Source organism: Cryptomeria japonica, chromosome 3, assembly GCF_030272615.1.
Source record: "Cryptomeria japonica chromosome 3, Sugi_1.0, whole genome shotgun sequence".
Classification (NCBI taxonomy): domain Eukaryota; kingdom Viridiplantae; phylum Streptophyta; class Pinopsida; order Cupressales; family Cupressaceae; genus Cryptomeria; species Cryptomeria japonica.
In genome coordinates this window covers 82,198,525-82,216,766 of record NC_081407.1, presented here as the reverse complement: position 1 = coordinate 82,216,766, position 18,242 = coordinate 82,198,525, and the positions used below count along the sequence as shown (strand labels likewise).

The window sequence follows — 18,242 nt, the reverse complement described above, 5'->3', positions numbered from 1 at the left end:
TTGGATAAGGCTACTCATGTGGGTAAAGATATGGGATCCTCTATAATGGGCTTGATTAGGTTCAATAGAATCTATATTTCCATATTGAAATCCCAATTGATTTGGATAAGGCTACTCATGTGGGTAAAGATATGGGATCCTCTATAATGGATACAGGGGCTCGTGAGAAAGTGTTGAAGGCTTCGGACAAACTGATTTTCTTAATTGGGTGGTCGTAGAGATTTTCAATTTGAAAAGCAAGATCAATAGCCTTACTACTAGACAGAGCACTTTGAACTCTCCATCCTTAGTTGAACTCTCCATCCTTAGAAAATACAAACAACTTAATTGACTTGAACAAGAAGCTGGTGATGGATGTTAAGGCCTTGAAGAATGACCATGAAGAAAAAATTATGAACCTGGAGGTGGCTTTGGATAAGGTCAATGAGAAGCTGAGAGTTGTTATTGGAGTGAGTAGAAGAGCCATGACTAACAGAATATAGGGCCTTCAGAGAATAAATGAAAAATCTCAATCACTCAATGTATGCTCCTCCACCAATCATGCTTCCCCCTCCATTTCAAAATTTAATTATATACCAAACTAACATTACTTATATAACTATTAATTTAATATTATATTATTTTTTGTATTTACTTAAAAATTGATTATAAATATATATATTTATAATTGATGCATATACACTAATTACAAACATATATGAGACATCCACTTTTTTATTTTTTATATAAATGATATTGCATTATATTTTTTGGTGTCAAAAAATTATAATTTTAAATAGTTCTTTGGATGTTAGAAAGGGATAGAAGAAAAGTGTTATCGTTGCAAATATAGTAATTGGTTCATTTGATTTTTGAGGAGTATAGACAGTTCAAGTATTATTTTCTTAAAAGAAATTAAAAAATTTATGAGAAAAAACCTATTATAAATAAAACATAAAATTGAGATACAAATTTTATGATTATTTATTATTTTATTATATATTAATATTAAAAAAAAAATTATATAAAAAACAAAAAATTTAAACATCATATAAGAAATCACATTCACTAAAATCTAATTTCAAAAGTATTGTAACTTAAAACATACTAAAATTATTTAATTTAATATGATTCTCTTAGTAGAAGAGGTTTCAACTTATAGGCCCATGGTCCCGTATTACGTTGCAAAACTACTCTGTGAAAGGCCTCGGCCCTGACTAGGTGACTTAAAGATCTCCACCCTTACTAAACTTCCATGAAAAAAATATATATTAAATTATAACTACTCTATTAAAGACGTGGAGGTTTACTAGGTTGCCGTCCTTAAACTTCCATAAAAAATATATTACATTATACCTACTCTATGAAAAATATATTAAATTATAACTACTCTATTAAAGACATCCAGGTTTACTAGGTTGCCGTGCTTACAGATCTGAACTTCGATAAAAAAATATATTACATTATACCTACTTTATGAAAAACTTGGGCCTTTACCAGAGTGTTGTGCTTATAGGTCTAAACTTCCATAAACTATTTTCTGAAAAAACTAGGCCCTTAGTAGACCGCTGTGCTTACAGATATGAATTTCCATTAAAAAAATATATACTAAATAATAGCTACTCTATGAAAGATCTCAACCCTTACTAGACTACGGTGCATACAAATTTAAAATTAAAAAAAGAAATTTATTAAATTATTACTATCAACTTATAAAAGTTTATTGAAAGATTGACCAATAATAACATTCAATAGAAAGATCGGCCGAACAAGTGTCAATCCAGAAGAACGTGATGCAAAACAATGAATGCATGGATATGTTAAACAGAACCATAATAATAATTATTAGTCAGTTTCCTTGTATCTGCTGAACACATATAAGAGAACCTCCGACCGTCAGATTGTCTCAGCTTTACGTCTCGTTAAATCAACTGCTACCAAGTCTTTCTAAATTTGAAACCAATAAATAAATTCATCGAAAGCAACAAGGAGGAGGGGTGAGAAAATTAATTATAAAACCACCCCAAAATCAATTGGGTATTAAATATTTGTCAATTTATTCTCATTACCTTAATGATTAAGATGATGATGATCCGATAAAGATTGATTTGATATGATCTATATGGAACCTGGTTGATTTTCTGTACCGAACAGGTAGAATCCTCTACTATTTTTTTTTTTTTTCATGTGAGAGAGCATATGTTGTATACGAACACAATATATATGTGGGCAATATAGATTTCTTTGGAAGAGTATAATGCTTAATGATTAAGATGATGATGATCCGATAAAGATTGATTTGATATGATCTATATGGAATCGGGTTGATTTTCTGTACCGAACAGGTAGAATCCTCTACTATTTATTTTTTTGGTTCATGTGAGAGAGCATATGTTGTATACGAACACAATATATATGTGAGCAATATAGATTTCTTTGGAAGAGTATAATGCTTTTATACAGGATAGCAAGCTATAATCTTTGGAAAAGAAAAAGATCGTCCATCTTTTCAAACTCTCTGTGGAAATTTCATTGAGAGGAAGGAAATTCTCTGTTTTAGTTATATTTAAGTTGAGATTAGAAGGTTGGTTTATGGAGGGAATGCTATAATTCTATATAATTTTGTTTGGGTCTGTTGTTTTATTAGGTGTTGTATGATATATGTGTTATTTGGTATTCTAGACCGGCTTCTGCATGTTTTTTCTCAGATATTGGAGGAGTTGATATAGCCCGATATATTTGTTCTCCATATTATCTGAAATGCCCTTCTGGTTATGGTGTGTTTGAATGTGGGAAGAAGTCATTTTCATTTAGTGGGTGTGTATTCAGGTGGTGATCCTCTAGGTTGGTCTTTTATGTTTTTAGCGGGCTAGCTCAGAGGTGGTGGTACTGTATAGATTCTGGGGGCTTACTTAAGAAGTTTGTTTTTGCGTTAAAGTTATTGTATATACACATTTCTGTTTAGATTGATTGGGGTTATGAGTAGGGGATGCATTTAAGGGAATTTGTGAACTTTGCATTTCTGTGGTGTCCATGAGGGTTTTAATGATTCCTTCTACCTTCACATGACTGTTTTCACATGTGGGTCTCTGCCATTTTATTGATCTTGTAAGCTGGTAGATTCAGTTTTAATGGTTTCTTAAGTTGGTATACAGTACATTCAGTTTTGTTAATGTCCTAAGCTGTATGTGCAGATATGTGTGGCTTTGAGGGGTACAAAGAAGATCTATGCGACTTGTATGTACCTGCTAAACTTCTTCATATTCCCGATTTCACAAGTACACCATTCGATTCCTGGGGCAGAATAGATAATACTTTGTTGTTATTTCAGTTGTTGGTAGGAGCCTCCTGCTCCACCATTGCTTTCTTCCATACTATGTCACACCAGCCCATTGATATTGAGAACATTTCTCAAGAGGAGCCAATTTTGAATGAAACTCAATTGTCTAGCCAACCCATACCATCCCCGTCTTCTCCAAAAGACAGCCATTTTGTTCCTAGTTCCTCATCGCCAAGCAATGAGAATTGTGCCCAGTCAGTTGTCAAGCACGAACAGGCAATTGATGGTGCTTTGCTTCCCAGTTTCTTACCACCACAAGGAGCAACATATATCAAAAAGATTTATCCCCAACCAGTTTTAAAAAATGAAGAAGCGGTTGCCAATACTGAAGTGTTCCTTGATACTCTAATCAAGTTTCATGCTGCTATTAGTAACGAATTCATGTAAGTTGTGTACTATGGTCTTCAAATTTCAAGTAATTTTTGCACCTAGATAAAACTAGTATGAGGAGAATTAATTTAACGTTCCATCAGGTTGGATTTTATTTGATCCTGATATAATCATATAGATTATGCTTAGAGCAGTAAGAATAGAAAAAGGCTTGTTTTCCATTTGGATTGGTTTTTAATCCTGAATATTAGAAAATTCTTTTTTAAACAGGCATTGCATAAGAGTGAGTTTTCCTTGATTTTATGTTTCTTTGAATTTAATGTGTTTTTGGAACTTAGGAATATATTTTATTTATGAAACCAATGATATGCTGTCACTTTTACTTCAGAAGCTTTGTAGCTTTGTTCTTTCATGCGAATATAAACCTTGCTAAAAGAGCTAGAAAAATGTCTGCTTTTCGCTTGGGTTTAGTTTCAGCTCAAATTTTTAACCAAGCATGTCATGGAGCTTTTTTCACTTGTTTTTGGGTCCACATTTTAAAACACAAATTATTACTTGTAATTACGTATATTTTAGGTGATAACTAACCAACAGATTGCATATATCTTGTGTAAATCTGTTAAGTTCTCCCATCTCTCTCAGAGTTTGTATAATTCTTTTCTAAATCTTGGGGATAAATTTTTTTCAATTTACTAAAAATATTGAACATCATTAGTGCAAAGAGTATCAAACAGTAACTGAATGTATTGGAAGTCATGACAGATGTAATTTCATTAAAATCTTTGAAGCACATATTGTAATGTTCTTTATTCTTTTATTAAGAAGCTTTATTATGATGTTTAAATTATACAAAAAATTAAGATTGAGCTTGAAACTATACTGCAACCTGCCAGCAAATTACTCTAGTAGCATTCTTTAACATTTAGGCAATGCTACAATCATGTCAAAGTTATTTTAATGTGTATCATTCTGTGAAATTGCTAATAGGAAAATCCACCTTGTGGTAAACAAAAATTATCAGTTAGGTGCTATCATACAAATTGAGACAATAGAAAAGCATTATTTTTTATGGTTACACCTTTTTTTATTTAGAGTTTTTTTTTTAAATTAAATTTTGTTGATGGAACTGAAGTTTATTGCAATATTTATCACCAGCATGCTTTTGCAGTCTCAACCACCTGTTAAGGTCTGCTTTTGTAACCTTTTGCAAAGGATCAATCTTATATGTGGGTCTAAGTTTTTCAAGGGTTTGTGCCTGCTACTGAGGTGGGAAACTCCCCAAGATTAAAATCTTAGTTGATGCCACTGACATCAGTATCAACACCATTAGCATTTGTTTATAACTTTATTCTGCTAGTTTTTTAAAGGGTTTGTGCCTGCTCACGAGGTGGGAGACTTTTCAATATTTACCTCACTACTGACACCACTAATGTATGTTTACACATAGATTCACCCTTAATGTATGTTTACACATAGATTCACCCTTGCAAACTTATACCAGTCCATTTATGGCATCAGATATTCATGTCTTTTGTATTTTTCTCTACATTTTATATTAAAAATTGTAGAAATGCCTGCATATAGGTGCAAAAGTGTTTTACATCTTTACAGAAAGTATTTTATAGTGAAAGGATTGGTGTGTAAATCGTCTGGTTATTATAGGGACGGATGCCTTGTATTCAACAAATATCATATGGTATAAAAGAGTCAAGGACAATGGCTAACTATTACAGCTGCAGAGATGAAATATTGGTTCATCATTCAATTTTAAATTTGGCATGTTTCTCTTTGAAGGATTCCAACTATTGGAGGCAAAGAATTAGATTTGCGTCTTTTATACATGGAAGTTACTTCTCGAGGAGGACTCAAACAAGTAAGGAACCGCTAGCCTTAAATTCTATGATCAATATTTGTTTTGGCGTACCTATGAGATTTTTAATATACTTGATTGGTAATTTGTATCTTGTCCATTTCTTTTATGTTGGGTCTATTTATTATTCCATTTAGTTTCTCCACATTATTCTTCTTGCCTTACTACATTTTGTCTAATTATGTCACAATTGTCTCCGTAACAAGGCACACAAATTAACATATACTTAATCATGTTGAATGCAAATGAAATTGAATAGTTTGGCTGGATTTTCTACATTGGTTAATTCATGTTTGAGCTATATGCTTACTAGATGCTGATCAATTTATCAGGTAATGATGATGCTCCAATTAGAGGATCACAAAGTGCCTAATTCCCTTCATCATGAGAATGAAAACATTTTAAGTACCTCATATCAGCAAAAATTGAAAAATACTAGAAGCAGATGTATATGTATATCGCATTTTAGGAATAATCTCTGGGAAGGCATTTGCAGTCAGTTTGAAGGATAGATACTGAAGAAATGGGATATTATCAAACCAATTATAATTTTTCGTTGACGGTATAATGAATAGACTTCCTTATGGTTATTGTCAGGTCATCGAAGAAAGGAAATGGAAGAAGATAACTGCGTTGTTTAATTTTCCACCAACAGCAACCAACACATCCTTTGTTCTAAGCGAATATTACATTAGCTTGCTTCATCATTATGAGCAAGTTTACTTCTTTGGGGCCCGGGGTCATCTAATTCCCCCACCACAAAGTAGGTGGAATTCTCTTTATGTTTCTCATGTTCTTTTGTTGCGAAATGCATCTGATAAAAATATTTTGACTTTTTCTGTTGTATTATTCAGCTGCTCTACCTGCTCCAAGCACTGTGAATCCACCTTTGGATGAAGTCCAGCCTCTGATCAGGAGAAAAAAGAGGAGAGCTTCAATTCATCTTTCTGAAGGTTGTCAACTCCTGCCAATTCCAACAATTTTATTCTTTTAACGGATTTTTTATGCTTACTGTTAGAATAACTTAAATTTTTATTTAAGTAGTCATGTTTATCCGATAAATTCTTGTGTAACTTGAATCAGTGACTATTGCTAAGATATAATTCATTTTCTTTTCTCACAGTTAACCCTGCATCTTTTTTGGGTCATCCCGTGACTGGAGTTATATATGGAAAATTCGAACATGGTTATCTTGTTACCGTGGTGGTTGGCTCGGAAAAATTAAGTGGTGTATTATACCAGGTGCCAACAGAACAGTTTGCAGAAGTACCTAGTTACTTAAATAATGGGGATGCTGCTTTAGGGGTTCGCCCTTGTAGCCGTCGTAGGAGAAAAAATGAAATTAAGAAAAAAGATCCGGATCATCCTAAGCAAAATAGGAATGGCTACAATTTTTTCTTTGCCGAGCATTATAAACAATTGAAAGCATTGCATCCTGGCAAGGATAGGGAGATCACTAAAATGATTGGTGATTCATGGAAGAATTTAAAAGAAGAAGAAAAATGGGTAAGATAAAAATGAATTCTGATATGAAGTTTTCTTTTCCCACTACATAATTAGTCTTCTTTGTTACTTTTTTTAACTAAAAATAAATGCTTTTGTACTGCCTTTCTTAATATTTTATCTTGATTGAATATATTAGGTTTACCAGGAACTTGCATTGAAGGATAAGGAAAGGTACAGAAGTGAAATACAAGAATATAGAAAAGCAAAAATTGCAGTCCCATTACACAGAAGTGTTGATTGCTTGAAATTAAGGAATAATCAGCATGGACAGCAGTTTGAGCAGAATAGACATGCAATGACAAACTATGCTTAACTCTTAGTTCAGCTATTTATCTTGATCGTTTTTTGTTTTTTTTGGTTCTGAGTTTGGTGTATAGTATGCCGAAAAACGAGTGTAACTGACCTCGTTAAAGGAACAACAGTATAGTGTGCCAGTGTTGGTGTGCATCTCTGAATTCTTCTTCTTTTTTTTCCTTGTAATTGCTGAGGCCTTCCAAGTTGGAAGATAATAGATAAACTAACAAAGTCACAAAAGATTGTTTAGATTTGAATATACACAATATCAGGAACAATCAACTTAATAGCAAAGTTTTTGTTTCAGGCTGTTACTTCTATGGGCATTTTAATCTCCTTTCAATCTCAGGATTTTATTTCTCATTTTAATCAATAAATGTGGTTTGTTTAGTTTCCCCTTCAGGATTAGTCCTTTGTCAATTTTTTGTTTCGGTTTACATGTCATCTGTCATTCTGGTTTGTAGAATCATTACTTTTTAAGATTTTCTTCTTGGATGGATATTTAAAGCATGAAGAATAAACAATTCTAGTGTTTCTTGATAACAAATGGTTGAATTCATAGTAACACTTTGGATTCTTGAACACTCACCTTTGTTTGAGTTCACTCAAAAATATGAATGTCACATAATGTGGTACAATCTTACGCTGATAAAAGTCCATCATAAGAAATTTAATTCAGACCTAAACTAGAATATTGCGAAAGGAGTGAAGATTTTTTGAAATTTATATATGATTATACCTTTAGTCAGAAATCAACTGACAAATCAAAATATATATATTTTTTTTTTCACAGAAATAAAGTTTGGCTTGCAGTCATTTATAAGTTGTCTAAGTCAAACTTGAAGAGTTTTTGAAAGTGTTTCATGAAAGCAAAAAACTCTATTCATGTTTGGTAAAATGTTTCCTTGTGCAGGAGCATATTAAGTTTATCCTCGGAGTATATTTTAAATTAGGAAAGCTTAAAAACTGTTAGGAAGCTTTGAAAGTGTTTCATATGATTACTATAATTACTGAACTGTATTCATATTTGGTGAAATTATTCCTCGTATAGGAGGATATCAAGTTTTCATTTAGAATATCTTTTTGAGTTAGGACACGTAAGTTTCAACCACCACATGGTTATGATCAATAAGCATCTAGTTAGGGATGTAGAGTAGAATATAATAGAAATATCAATATGGTTAAGTACTGGGTTGGTTGTAATGGCTAGGGTAGGATTCCATGGAGGGGCCAGGTGGTCCTGCGAAATGTCATTCCTCTAAAGTTGGAAAAATAGGATAGTTCCATAAACCTTGGGCTATCAATGTTGAGAAAAATCTGTTCTGGCTGCTAGAAGTGAGAGGTCTGGAAGTTTGTAGCTTATTCTTGAGATATTTGAGAAATTTGATATCCAAAAGAAAGTCTGTGTTACGAATTTCAGTCCTTTAACTCCAAAACGTTTAAGACTATTTTTGATTTAGATGAGAATTCCAGTTCCATTTAATTGTTTAACTGGAACATGCTTATATATTCTATTGATAGAACCTGAGGTGTAGAGTAGAAAGCCCCTCTCCAAATAGGATTAGGATTACTAGTCAGTGTGGGTACACAAATGCGGGTTCTCATAACTGATTTTTGTCTATCTACAAGTATCGCATCCATGTCACGTCCATTTTCTCATATGCCTTGATGAATTCGAGTGCACTGCCAAACTGTTATTGACAGTGTCTTGCAGCGTGCAGTTATTCCACAAGGATATTTTTGGCCAATATTAGTTTTTTTTAATCTCCATCCGCCATATTCAATGACTATGTCAGGCTAAAGATAATTTCAGTAATTTTTAACATTCACATTCAGGCTAAAGATAATTGCATGTTATCTGCTTCTCATTTTTTCTGATTTCCACTAGTTTACCTATATCTGCACAGGCTTATTAGGGACATAGTTTTTCTAACAAATACAACCATTGGGCTATAGCTTAAAGAATGTTACAGAGAAAATATACAAAATCTGCAACGTCTAGAAATGCTTTGAACTTTGAGATCCAGCACGCCGTTTTGATCTCTATATTTGGTCGCATGTTCGAATGCAATTGATGGTATCTTCTTTGAAACATGTGTCGGTAGTTCTTTAGGTTTTGAAGTTTGAGCAGATTAACAATTCACATCCTATTTTGTTTATTGACTGCAATTTTGATTGACTATGCCTTAATTGTTGTCCTCTGTAAATAATCATCCCTTATTTCTCTATTGTGTTTGTCCAGAAGTCATTATTTTAGTCAGTTTATTACATTCAAGCCATCTTTACTGCAATCAAATGACCTCTACCTCACATTCTTTATTGCCTTTCTCTTTTGCAAGATCCTTTTGCATTTAAATTTCCATTTATCTATACAGCAGCTGATTGGGCTTTTCTCTTGTATTTTTTTGGTAAATTTTCATCTATTCATAAATTTATTATTATGTGAGGAGAGTAGGAGTTTGCCTATGTTCCTCCGTTGTTTATTACAAATTGGTGGTCACATCTTCAGACATTCTGATCGGCTCATATGTATTTGTTGGGCATATCAAATTTATCCGGACTGTATGTTAGTCTATAGCACTACATTATAAACAGTAAAATGAAACTGAAGGAGAGCCAGATATTCCAACGGAACATGGTATTGGAAATACATTGCTCTTATTGTTCGTTAGATTTGTTGTAATAACCTCTTTCGAAAATGTGTTCCATTATTAGTGAATTATAATAACTTCTTTCAATATTGTGTTCAATAATTAGTGCATAGGAGGACACTCTCATAGAGGGGATTCCATAAATAAGGGAGAATTGTCTGCAAAGGTGCAAGCACGGTGTCTTTTGCAAGTCAATTTCAGTGATTTCTTTCATCAAATTAAGGCTGGAAAGTAGCCAGTAGCCACTAGCAAGTGATTTCCTTATGTACAAGCCTATTTTGTGATCCCAATTAATCAATCAATGCCTTAAGCATCTCAGTTGGACCCCGTGGGCATCACTAAAGCTTTATTTCATCTAACTACTCAACTTATTTTGAGAAAGCTTCTTCAACTAGTTCACCCTCGATTACCTTAAGTTAGTAAGTCAGCTAACCACTTTGGGCTATAATACCAACCAACAGATAGTTTGTATCTCATATCAACAATCACAAGACTTGGCTGAGTGCAAAATTCTTTTCTTTATACCAAGCTAAGGTAAGCACATCCAATAATAACACATTAGTTGGTACACTTGTGATTTATGTAGGAACTTCCAACACATTAATTGCTAAGTCCCCACAATAATTAACCTCCTAGACTCCTTAGCCTTCAATATCAATAGTCATGAGCCATTAGTTGTGTGTAAAAATTCTTTCTCTATATTCAGCTGGTGCACTAACACCTATATATTAAAAAATATCTCACAAACAAACCCATCGAACTGACCAACCTTTCCGCCTAGAACCACGTCACAACCTTTAGTGATTGTTATGGAGATTAACTCAACTGTTTTTGCATTTGGTCTTATGATCAATAGGAATCAATCTATGATGCCAGGTTCCTTAAGAAAGGTAGCACACACCTTTTAAAAAGTTTAGTAGCAATGCTTATCAATATGGATAAAGGATGGGCCTGATAAATTCTTTACATTGAAGCTCTTCGATACCAATCGTATCAACCCATGAGTAAAAGACTGAAACTGTAGGCAACATGGTCACTTGCTGGTTTATGACTAGTAGAAATATGCTATGCTACCTTTGAAAAACCTTTAAGCATATTCCAAACGAGCGGTAGGTATTATCCTTGATCTTTGGCCAATGACAATCAGTTGCTCAAATCAATGATAATGGGGCATTAGAGCAACCATAGAAATATTGGCAATTTATCCACCTCATGGTCTACTGCGATTGATTTAGCTTGGTAAACCCAAATCAGTGGTCAACGTGAACTTAGACCTTTTTCAAGAAAAGTAAGGAAGTCATGCCATTAGGTAAACAAATATAAAATTGGCCCATCAAAAACCACTTCATCGCCACAATCTATTGAAACAATATTGAAGTGAATTTACTTTTGCACATGTATTCTCCAATGCAAATGTTTCGTATTTCCAACCTTATTAACATCATCAATACAACTTTCATTTGAGAGAGCACAAATTATCATTTTGGTTCCTAGTTCCTCTTCACTACACGGAACAATACCAATCAATAAGATTTTTGCCCAGTCAGTTGTCAAGCACGAAGAGGCAATTGACAGTGCTTTGGTTCTCAATTTCTTACGGCGACAAAGAACAATACCAATCAACAAGATTTACCCCAACCAATTTGAAAAAATGAAAAAGCATTTGCCAATAGTAAAATGTTTCTTGATTCCACTGGTACAAAATTAATGTAATTTTCTTCAAATTTCAATTACTTTTTGCACCTAGATAAAACTGGTATATGGAGAATTGATGTAAGCTGGTAGTGTTCCATCAGGTTGGATGTTATTTGGTACTGATATCTCATATAGATTATGCCTAGAGTAGGATTATAGTAAAAGGTTTGTTTTTCATTAGCCTTGATTTTCTTGAGGGAATATAATTGCGAAATGTTTCAAATGAGGGGCAAGACTTTATTTTATACATATATTTATGTAACATATTGATTTTTTATTTTTCGAGGCAAAGTGTTAAGCGCATATATATTAGATTAGATATAAAAGTATTCAGAAAGTAGTTAAAAGTAGCAGAACCAAAAATGGCACAGTTAGCCAAGCTCCAGTTATGTTTTGCTAATGCAAAACTAAAAGTAGAAAGATCTGATTAAAATTGTAGAGAGTAGAGAGATAAGCTCAATCTGCAAGAACTATTACACTAGGAATAGCTAAGGAGGGGCAAAAATAAAGAGGCAGAGAGAAAGGCTCCATCTGCTGACTCGAACATCATTCATCAAGAAGGACACAAATGCATTCTTTAATAGTTTGAACATAGCCATCAAGCCAAAAAAACATAACATACCACTCGAACCCCCATTTTACAAATATTAAAACTATATTTATTTATTTCAATATAATTAAATTTTGAAATGAAGGGGGAAGCATGAGTGATCAAGGGGCATACATTGAGAGATTGAGCTTTTTCATTTAGTCTCTGAAGCCCTCTGTGCTATTAGTTGTGATTGTTCTGTTCACTTCAATAACAACTCTTACTTATATAGATCTTACTTGTTGTACACCACAATCTGCGTGATTCGTATCTCTCTAAGCTTTAAGCGCATCTCTCTAAGCTTTAGCTAAGAAGCTCTCTGTAATATAAATGTATAAGATAAAACAACATAAACGTCAATTCAAAAAAATATTAAGTGTTATATGTTTTAAAAAAAAATTATGCTAAATGTTCATAGAGAATTAAAAGATGTGTTTGAAACTAAAATAATATAATGAACTGCAGTGGGAGAAAAGTTAAAAAAATTCTATTTATTTCTATTGGAAACCTTGATAACAACCAATTTTATGTATTCCTTATTCAACCTCTAGATGACCACTCAAGATTCAGGTGGTTCCTATTGCAAAATAAGCCTCCCTCCACTACAAGGATTCTGAGAAAATAATTTTAATGTTCTGAATTTAGAAACATCTAAAACATGTTTCTTACAAAACCCATCATTCTCTTTTCCTTCTTGCATACACATAAGCATAAGTTAGTATATATTTGAATTCTATAATATAATCATTTTTGAAAAAACTATTAAATATATTAAAAATAAAGGAATTATTATACTTAACCCTAGTAGCTTCAATCTTGTGGACAAACTTTTACCTACTCTCTGTGTTCACTACAATCAAAGAACAAACCAACCTTAAATTGAAAGGCTTATTTAGTCACCTGTGTACTTCCCTCCATCCATTGAAAGTTCTTATTGTCAAAGTCTTTCAATATAAAATTTCTGAGCACACTCTCTAGTTGTAATTCACAAGCTTGCACCTGCTAGATCATTCAAACTAGTGAATGCCATGTGATAGAGGGGGACACATTGGAAAAGAAAACATCTGGGATTAATGACAATGAATAATTGAATGGCTAAATAGAATTTACACAAGTATGTAGACACTAAGACAAAATAAATGGAAATAGTTTTAATTCATTGGTCCAATAGTCAAGAAGGGTACGTAAAAGAAACATTGTTTTATTTGTAAGGCGAATCCATTTTCAAAGATTTTGAGTCTCGTGATCAAACCATTACATAGGATAATTAAAAGTTTCAAGGAGTTGTTTCTATAATTTTCCACTAAACTTATGCCTTGTGGTATATTAGTGATCTAATATTTAAGGAGGGTAGGTAAGAGAAATATTCTTTTATTTTATAAGGCAAAGCAATAGTTCCTACATAGGATAGCTAATAGTTTGAAGGAGTTGTTTCTATAATTTTCCACTAAAGTTATGCCACGTGGTATATTAGTGATCTAATATTTAAAGAGGGTAGGTAAGAGAAATATTATTTTATTTTATAATGCAAAGCAATAGTTTCAATTTTCAAATAGTTTGCTATTTGTGATTCAATGGTAAGATAGTGATAAATGGTTATGTTGGGTAGGTAAGGAAATACATTTCTTTGGTTTTTCTAGAGAAGAAAAGGGAAATTTGTATTTCCAAAAGGTTATTTCTATAATTTTACACTAAATTTATGCCCTCTAAAAAATAACGCTTCATCTCCAAATAATTTTTATAATTCTATTTTAATGAAAATCAACAATTTATATTTTAAAAGATCCCCTTTAGTAATTTCTAAATAGACTGAAGTTGCAACATCTAAATTAGAATAAGAGAAATTTAGATTTCAAAAAGGTTAAAGAAAGAGTTTTATTTTTCAAAGAGTTTTGTATCCAAAGGTTGCATATTGTAGGAAAGATTTCCAAGGATTTGTTTCCACAAAATTTCACTAAACTTATGTTGTGTGACAACCAAATGGTGGATAGATACAGGAATATATAATTTTACACTAAATTTATGTCCTCTAGAGAATAAACTCTCCAATGGTTATGTACTGTAGGTAAGAAAATAAATATAATTTTTTTTTAATTTATTTTAAAGAAAAATAAAACATCTATATTTTTAAAGAGTTTCTTCAATAATTTTCAAATATAAATAGTATAGATATCAAATGTACATTTACTTAAAACATATAAAAAAATATTAGTTTTATTTTTGTATTAGATTCATTACAAAGGTTAGATAAAGTTAATTAGATTGATATATCTAACATCTCTAGATAGTTGTATTTAATATATGTATACTATTTTATTATATTTTATGAAAATTTATAATTAAAACAATGAATACTTGATGTCCCTATGATCATGAGATTTATATCAACTATTTTTTCCCAAAAATTTAGATTCCTATAAGTATTTAGATTCATATTCTCGAAGAACAAATATAAAAATATTTTAATGCATCGTGTGTTCATATCTATATATATCATATCAAAACAATATTTCATATTGTTTAGTTTCAATATTTATAAGAGGATGGTAATGCTAGGTAGGTAAGTGAATATATATATCTTTTTGTTTATTTTTTCTTAAAAAAAAATGGGGAAATTTGGATTTACAAAAGGCCCCTATATCTTTAGCCTAATATAGTCATTGAATATGGTGGATGAAGATTATAAAGCACTAATATTGGCCAAAAATACCCTTGTGGAATAACACCAAGGTACAAGACAGGCCAATAACAGTTTGGCAATGCACTCGAATTCATCAAGGCTTATGAGAAAATGGGGGTGACATGGATGAAATACTTGTAGACAGATAAAAATCAGTGACGAATATATGAGCATGTTCCAGTAAAATACTTAAACGGAATGTAATTCCCGTGAAAATCCATAGATACTCTTAAAGACATTGGAGTTAAAGGACCGAAATTCACAAGACATTCTTTTGGCTATATAATTTCTCCAATATCTCAAGAATGAGCTGCAAACATCCAGGTAAGATTGAACTACATTATATGATATTCATATGTTTTTGAGTGTGAATTCAAACAAAGGTGAGAGTTCGAATGTCAGTATGAATTCAACCATTTGTTATCAACAAACACTAGCATTGTTATTCCTCATACTTTAAAAATCCATGTAAGAAGCAAATCTTAAAAATTAATGTTTCTACAAACCAACATGACAGATGGCATGCAAACTTCAATCAAAAAAAAATAAAAAAAGACAGAAGATTAATCTTGAAGAGGAAACTTAAAAATCCACATTTACTGATTCAAACGAGAAATAAAATCCTGAGATGGAAAGGGGATTAAAATGCTCATAAAAGAAACAGCATCCTAAGATTAAAACAAGAACTTTGTTATTAAGTTGATTGTGCTTGATATTGTTGATATTCAAATCTAAACAACCTTTTGTGACTTTATTAATTTAACTACTTTCTTCCAACTTGGAAGGCCTCAACGATTACAAGCAACAGAAAAGACGAATTACTATGTACTTTACTTGTTCACAGATGCACACCAACATTGCTATATTTTAGTTCTTTTAACCAGCTCAGTTACAGTAGTTTTGGGGGATTCTGTTCACCAAAACCAGAACAAAATAAACAAACATAGTTAAGAATAGTTTGTCATTATTACATGTTTATTCTAAACGTGAGTAGTTCATTGAGCTATTCTATCAAAATCTTGTTAGTTTATTGGAATTATTGTTCTGATACTGATTGCTTACATTTGTCTTCTTGGATGCAACTTTCATCCTTAATGAACATGGTGGTATCCACTAAACATTGTTGATCTACTGAAACAATGCTACAAACGAAAGATTTTTGTTTTTTTAGGCATACTGATATTTGTAGCATCAGACTTCTCAGGTAAATCTGCTATCTTAAAGCTTGTTTTTTATTAAAGGGGTCTAGCAAGTTTTGAAGGGACTCGAAATCTTATTTAAGAAAAGTTTCCATTAAAAAAATAGAATACCATTAGCATACCATCAGCAAACAACCAACCAAAATACACAAAAACCAAAATAAAATAGAACACAACAAAACAAAGAAGAAACTAATTCAAATTCTTCAAAGCTTCCGCTGCTTCCACATCAAGCCGAGAAAGGTTCATGGACAGCTTAAAGTTCGTTGTTTCTCTTAAAATATCATGATTTTTTTGGCTAGTACTCACAAAGACTAGAATGATTCGAAAGTTGGAGATTCATTCCCTCAATTGTAGTAACCGAAATTCCATTGCATCCAAACTGTTATCCATGCTGATCTCCCTATTGTGGAATTATTGCTTCATTTCCAGCAATTGACACTTCTGTGTCATGGTATTGCAATATTTGTTTCTCTCTTATTCTTGCATTTCACTTTTGTGCCTTTCCTTATCTTTCAACGCAAGTTCCTAGTAAACCTAATATATTAAATCAGGATAAAATATTAAGAGAGGCATCAAAAAAGAATTTATTTATAGCTTAAAAAATAACAAAGAAGATTAATTATGTAATGGGGAAAGAAAAGTTCATATCAGAATTCATTTCTATCTTACTTATTTTTCTTTTCATTACACAAATTACCTATCATTTTACTAATCTCTCTATCGTTTCCAAGATGCAATGCTTTCAATTTTGCATGCTGCTCAGCAAAGAAAAAAGTGTTTTAGGATAATCAAGATCCCTTTTCTAATTTCATTCCCGGTATTATGATTATTCATGTAACTAGATAATTCTACAAATTGTTCTCTAAGAAATCTTATAACACACAACTTAATTTGTCTTGTAAACTCCTTAATTTATCTTGTTATTGTGGTTGTTGGCTCAGAGAAATCAACTAGTGTATTATAGGATTTTTCAGAGAACAGTTTGCAGAAGTACATAATTACTAGAATAATCATAACAAATGGGGATTCTTCTTTAGGGGTTCACTCTCGTTGCCATTGCAGGAGAAAACATGAAACTAAAAAAAGGGATCTGAATAATCCTAAACCAAAATAGGAGTGATTACAATTTTTTCTTTGCTGAACATCATACAAAATTGAAAGCATTCATGTTGGAAATGATAGGGAGATTAGTAAAATGATTGGTAATCCATGAAAATCTAAATGAAGAAGAAAAATGGGTAAGATAGAAATGAATTCTGATATTGACTTATCTTTTCCCAGTACAGAATTAGTCTTCTTTGTTAATTTTTAAGCTAAAAATAAATGCTTTTGTGCTGCCTTTCTTAATATTTTATCCTGGTTTAATATATCAGGTTTACGAGGAGCTTGCATTGAAGGATAAAGAAAGGTACAGAAGTGAAATGCAAGAATACAGAGAAAAAAAAATTGCAGTGCCATGACACAGAAGTGTTGATTGCTAGAAATGAAGGAATAATTCAACATTTGGGAAATCAGCAAGGACAAGAGTTTCAATGCAAGGGAATTTCCGTTATTAAAATTGAGAGAATGAATCTCCAACTTGCCAATCATTCTTGTTTTTGTGAGCATTGACCGGACAATCATGAATCTGATAGGGAAAAAACAACAAGCTTTAAGTTGTCCATGAACCTTTCTCAGCTTGAAGTGGAAGCAGCTGAAGCTTTGAAGAATTTATGTTGTTTCTTCTTGTTTATTTTGTTCTATTTTATTTTGGTTTTTATTGTTTTCGCTGCCTGTTTGCTGATAATATGCTAATGATATTCTGATGACAGCTTTATGTAAGTAAGATTTGGGATCCCTTCAAAACATGGTTGACCCGGACTATAAAATGCAGATTTGAATTTTAAATCTGACTCCTTTAATCGTCTCCCTTTAATCATAAACCATGGATCATCCGATACAGATAATTGGATTTCCTTATTTTAATGTGTAGAATAAAGTAAGATTCAATGAAATTTTTCTATGTTTGTATGAGGTTATCCTGCACAGAGTTACGATTCTTATGTACATATTTCAAAATATAATTGTTTTATTGCTAGGAAAATGTAAATCTTACATTATTTACTA

The 18,242-nt window shown here is 32.0% G+C and overlaps 1 protein-coding gene across 1 annotated transcript; it reads left to right on the top strand.

Moving 5' to 3' along the window:
* Nucleotides 1–350: 350 nt before the first annotated feature.
* Nucleotides 351–17,596, top strand: LOC131027925 (high mobility group B protein 9-like). Its single transcript, XM_057958021.2, has 8 exons — nucleotides 351–449; nucleotides 2,627–2,756; nucleotides 3,174–3,702; nucleotides 5,444–5,522; nucleotides 6,117–6,282; nucleotides 6,374–6,472; nucleotides 6,643–7,025; nucleotides 17,510–17,596. The coding sequence occupies exons 1-8, from the start codon at nucleotides 351–353 to the stop codon at nucleotides 17,594–17,596; spliced, it is 1,572 nt and encodes a 523-aa protein (XP_057814004.2).
* Nucleotides 17,597–18,242: the final 646 nt, after the last annotated feature.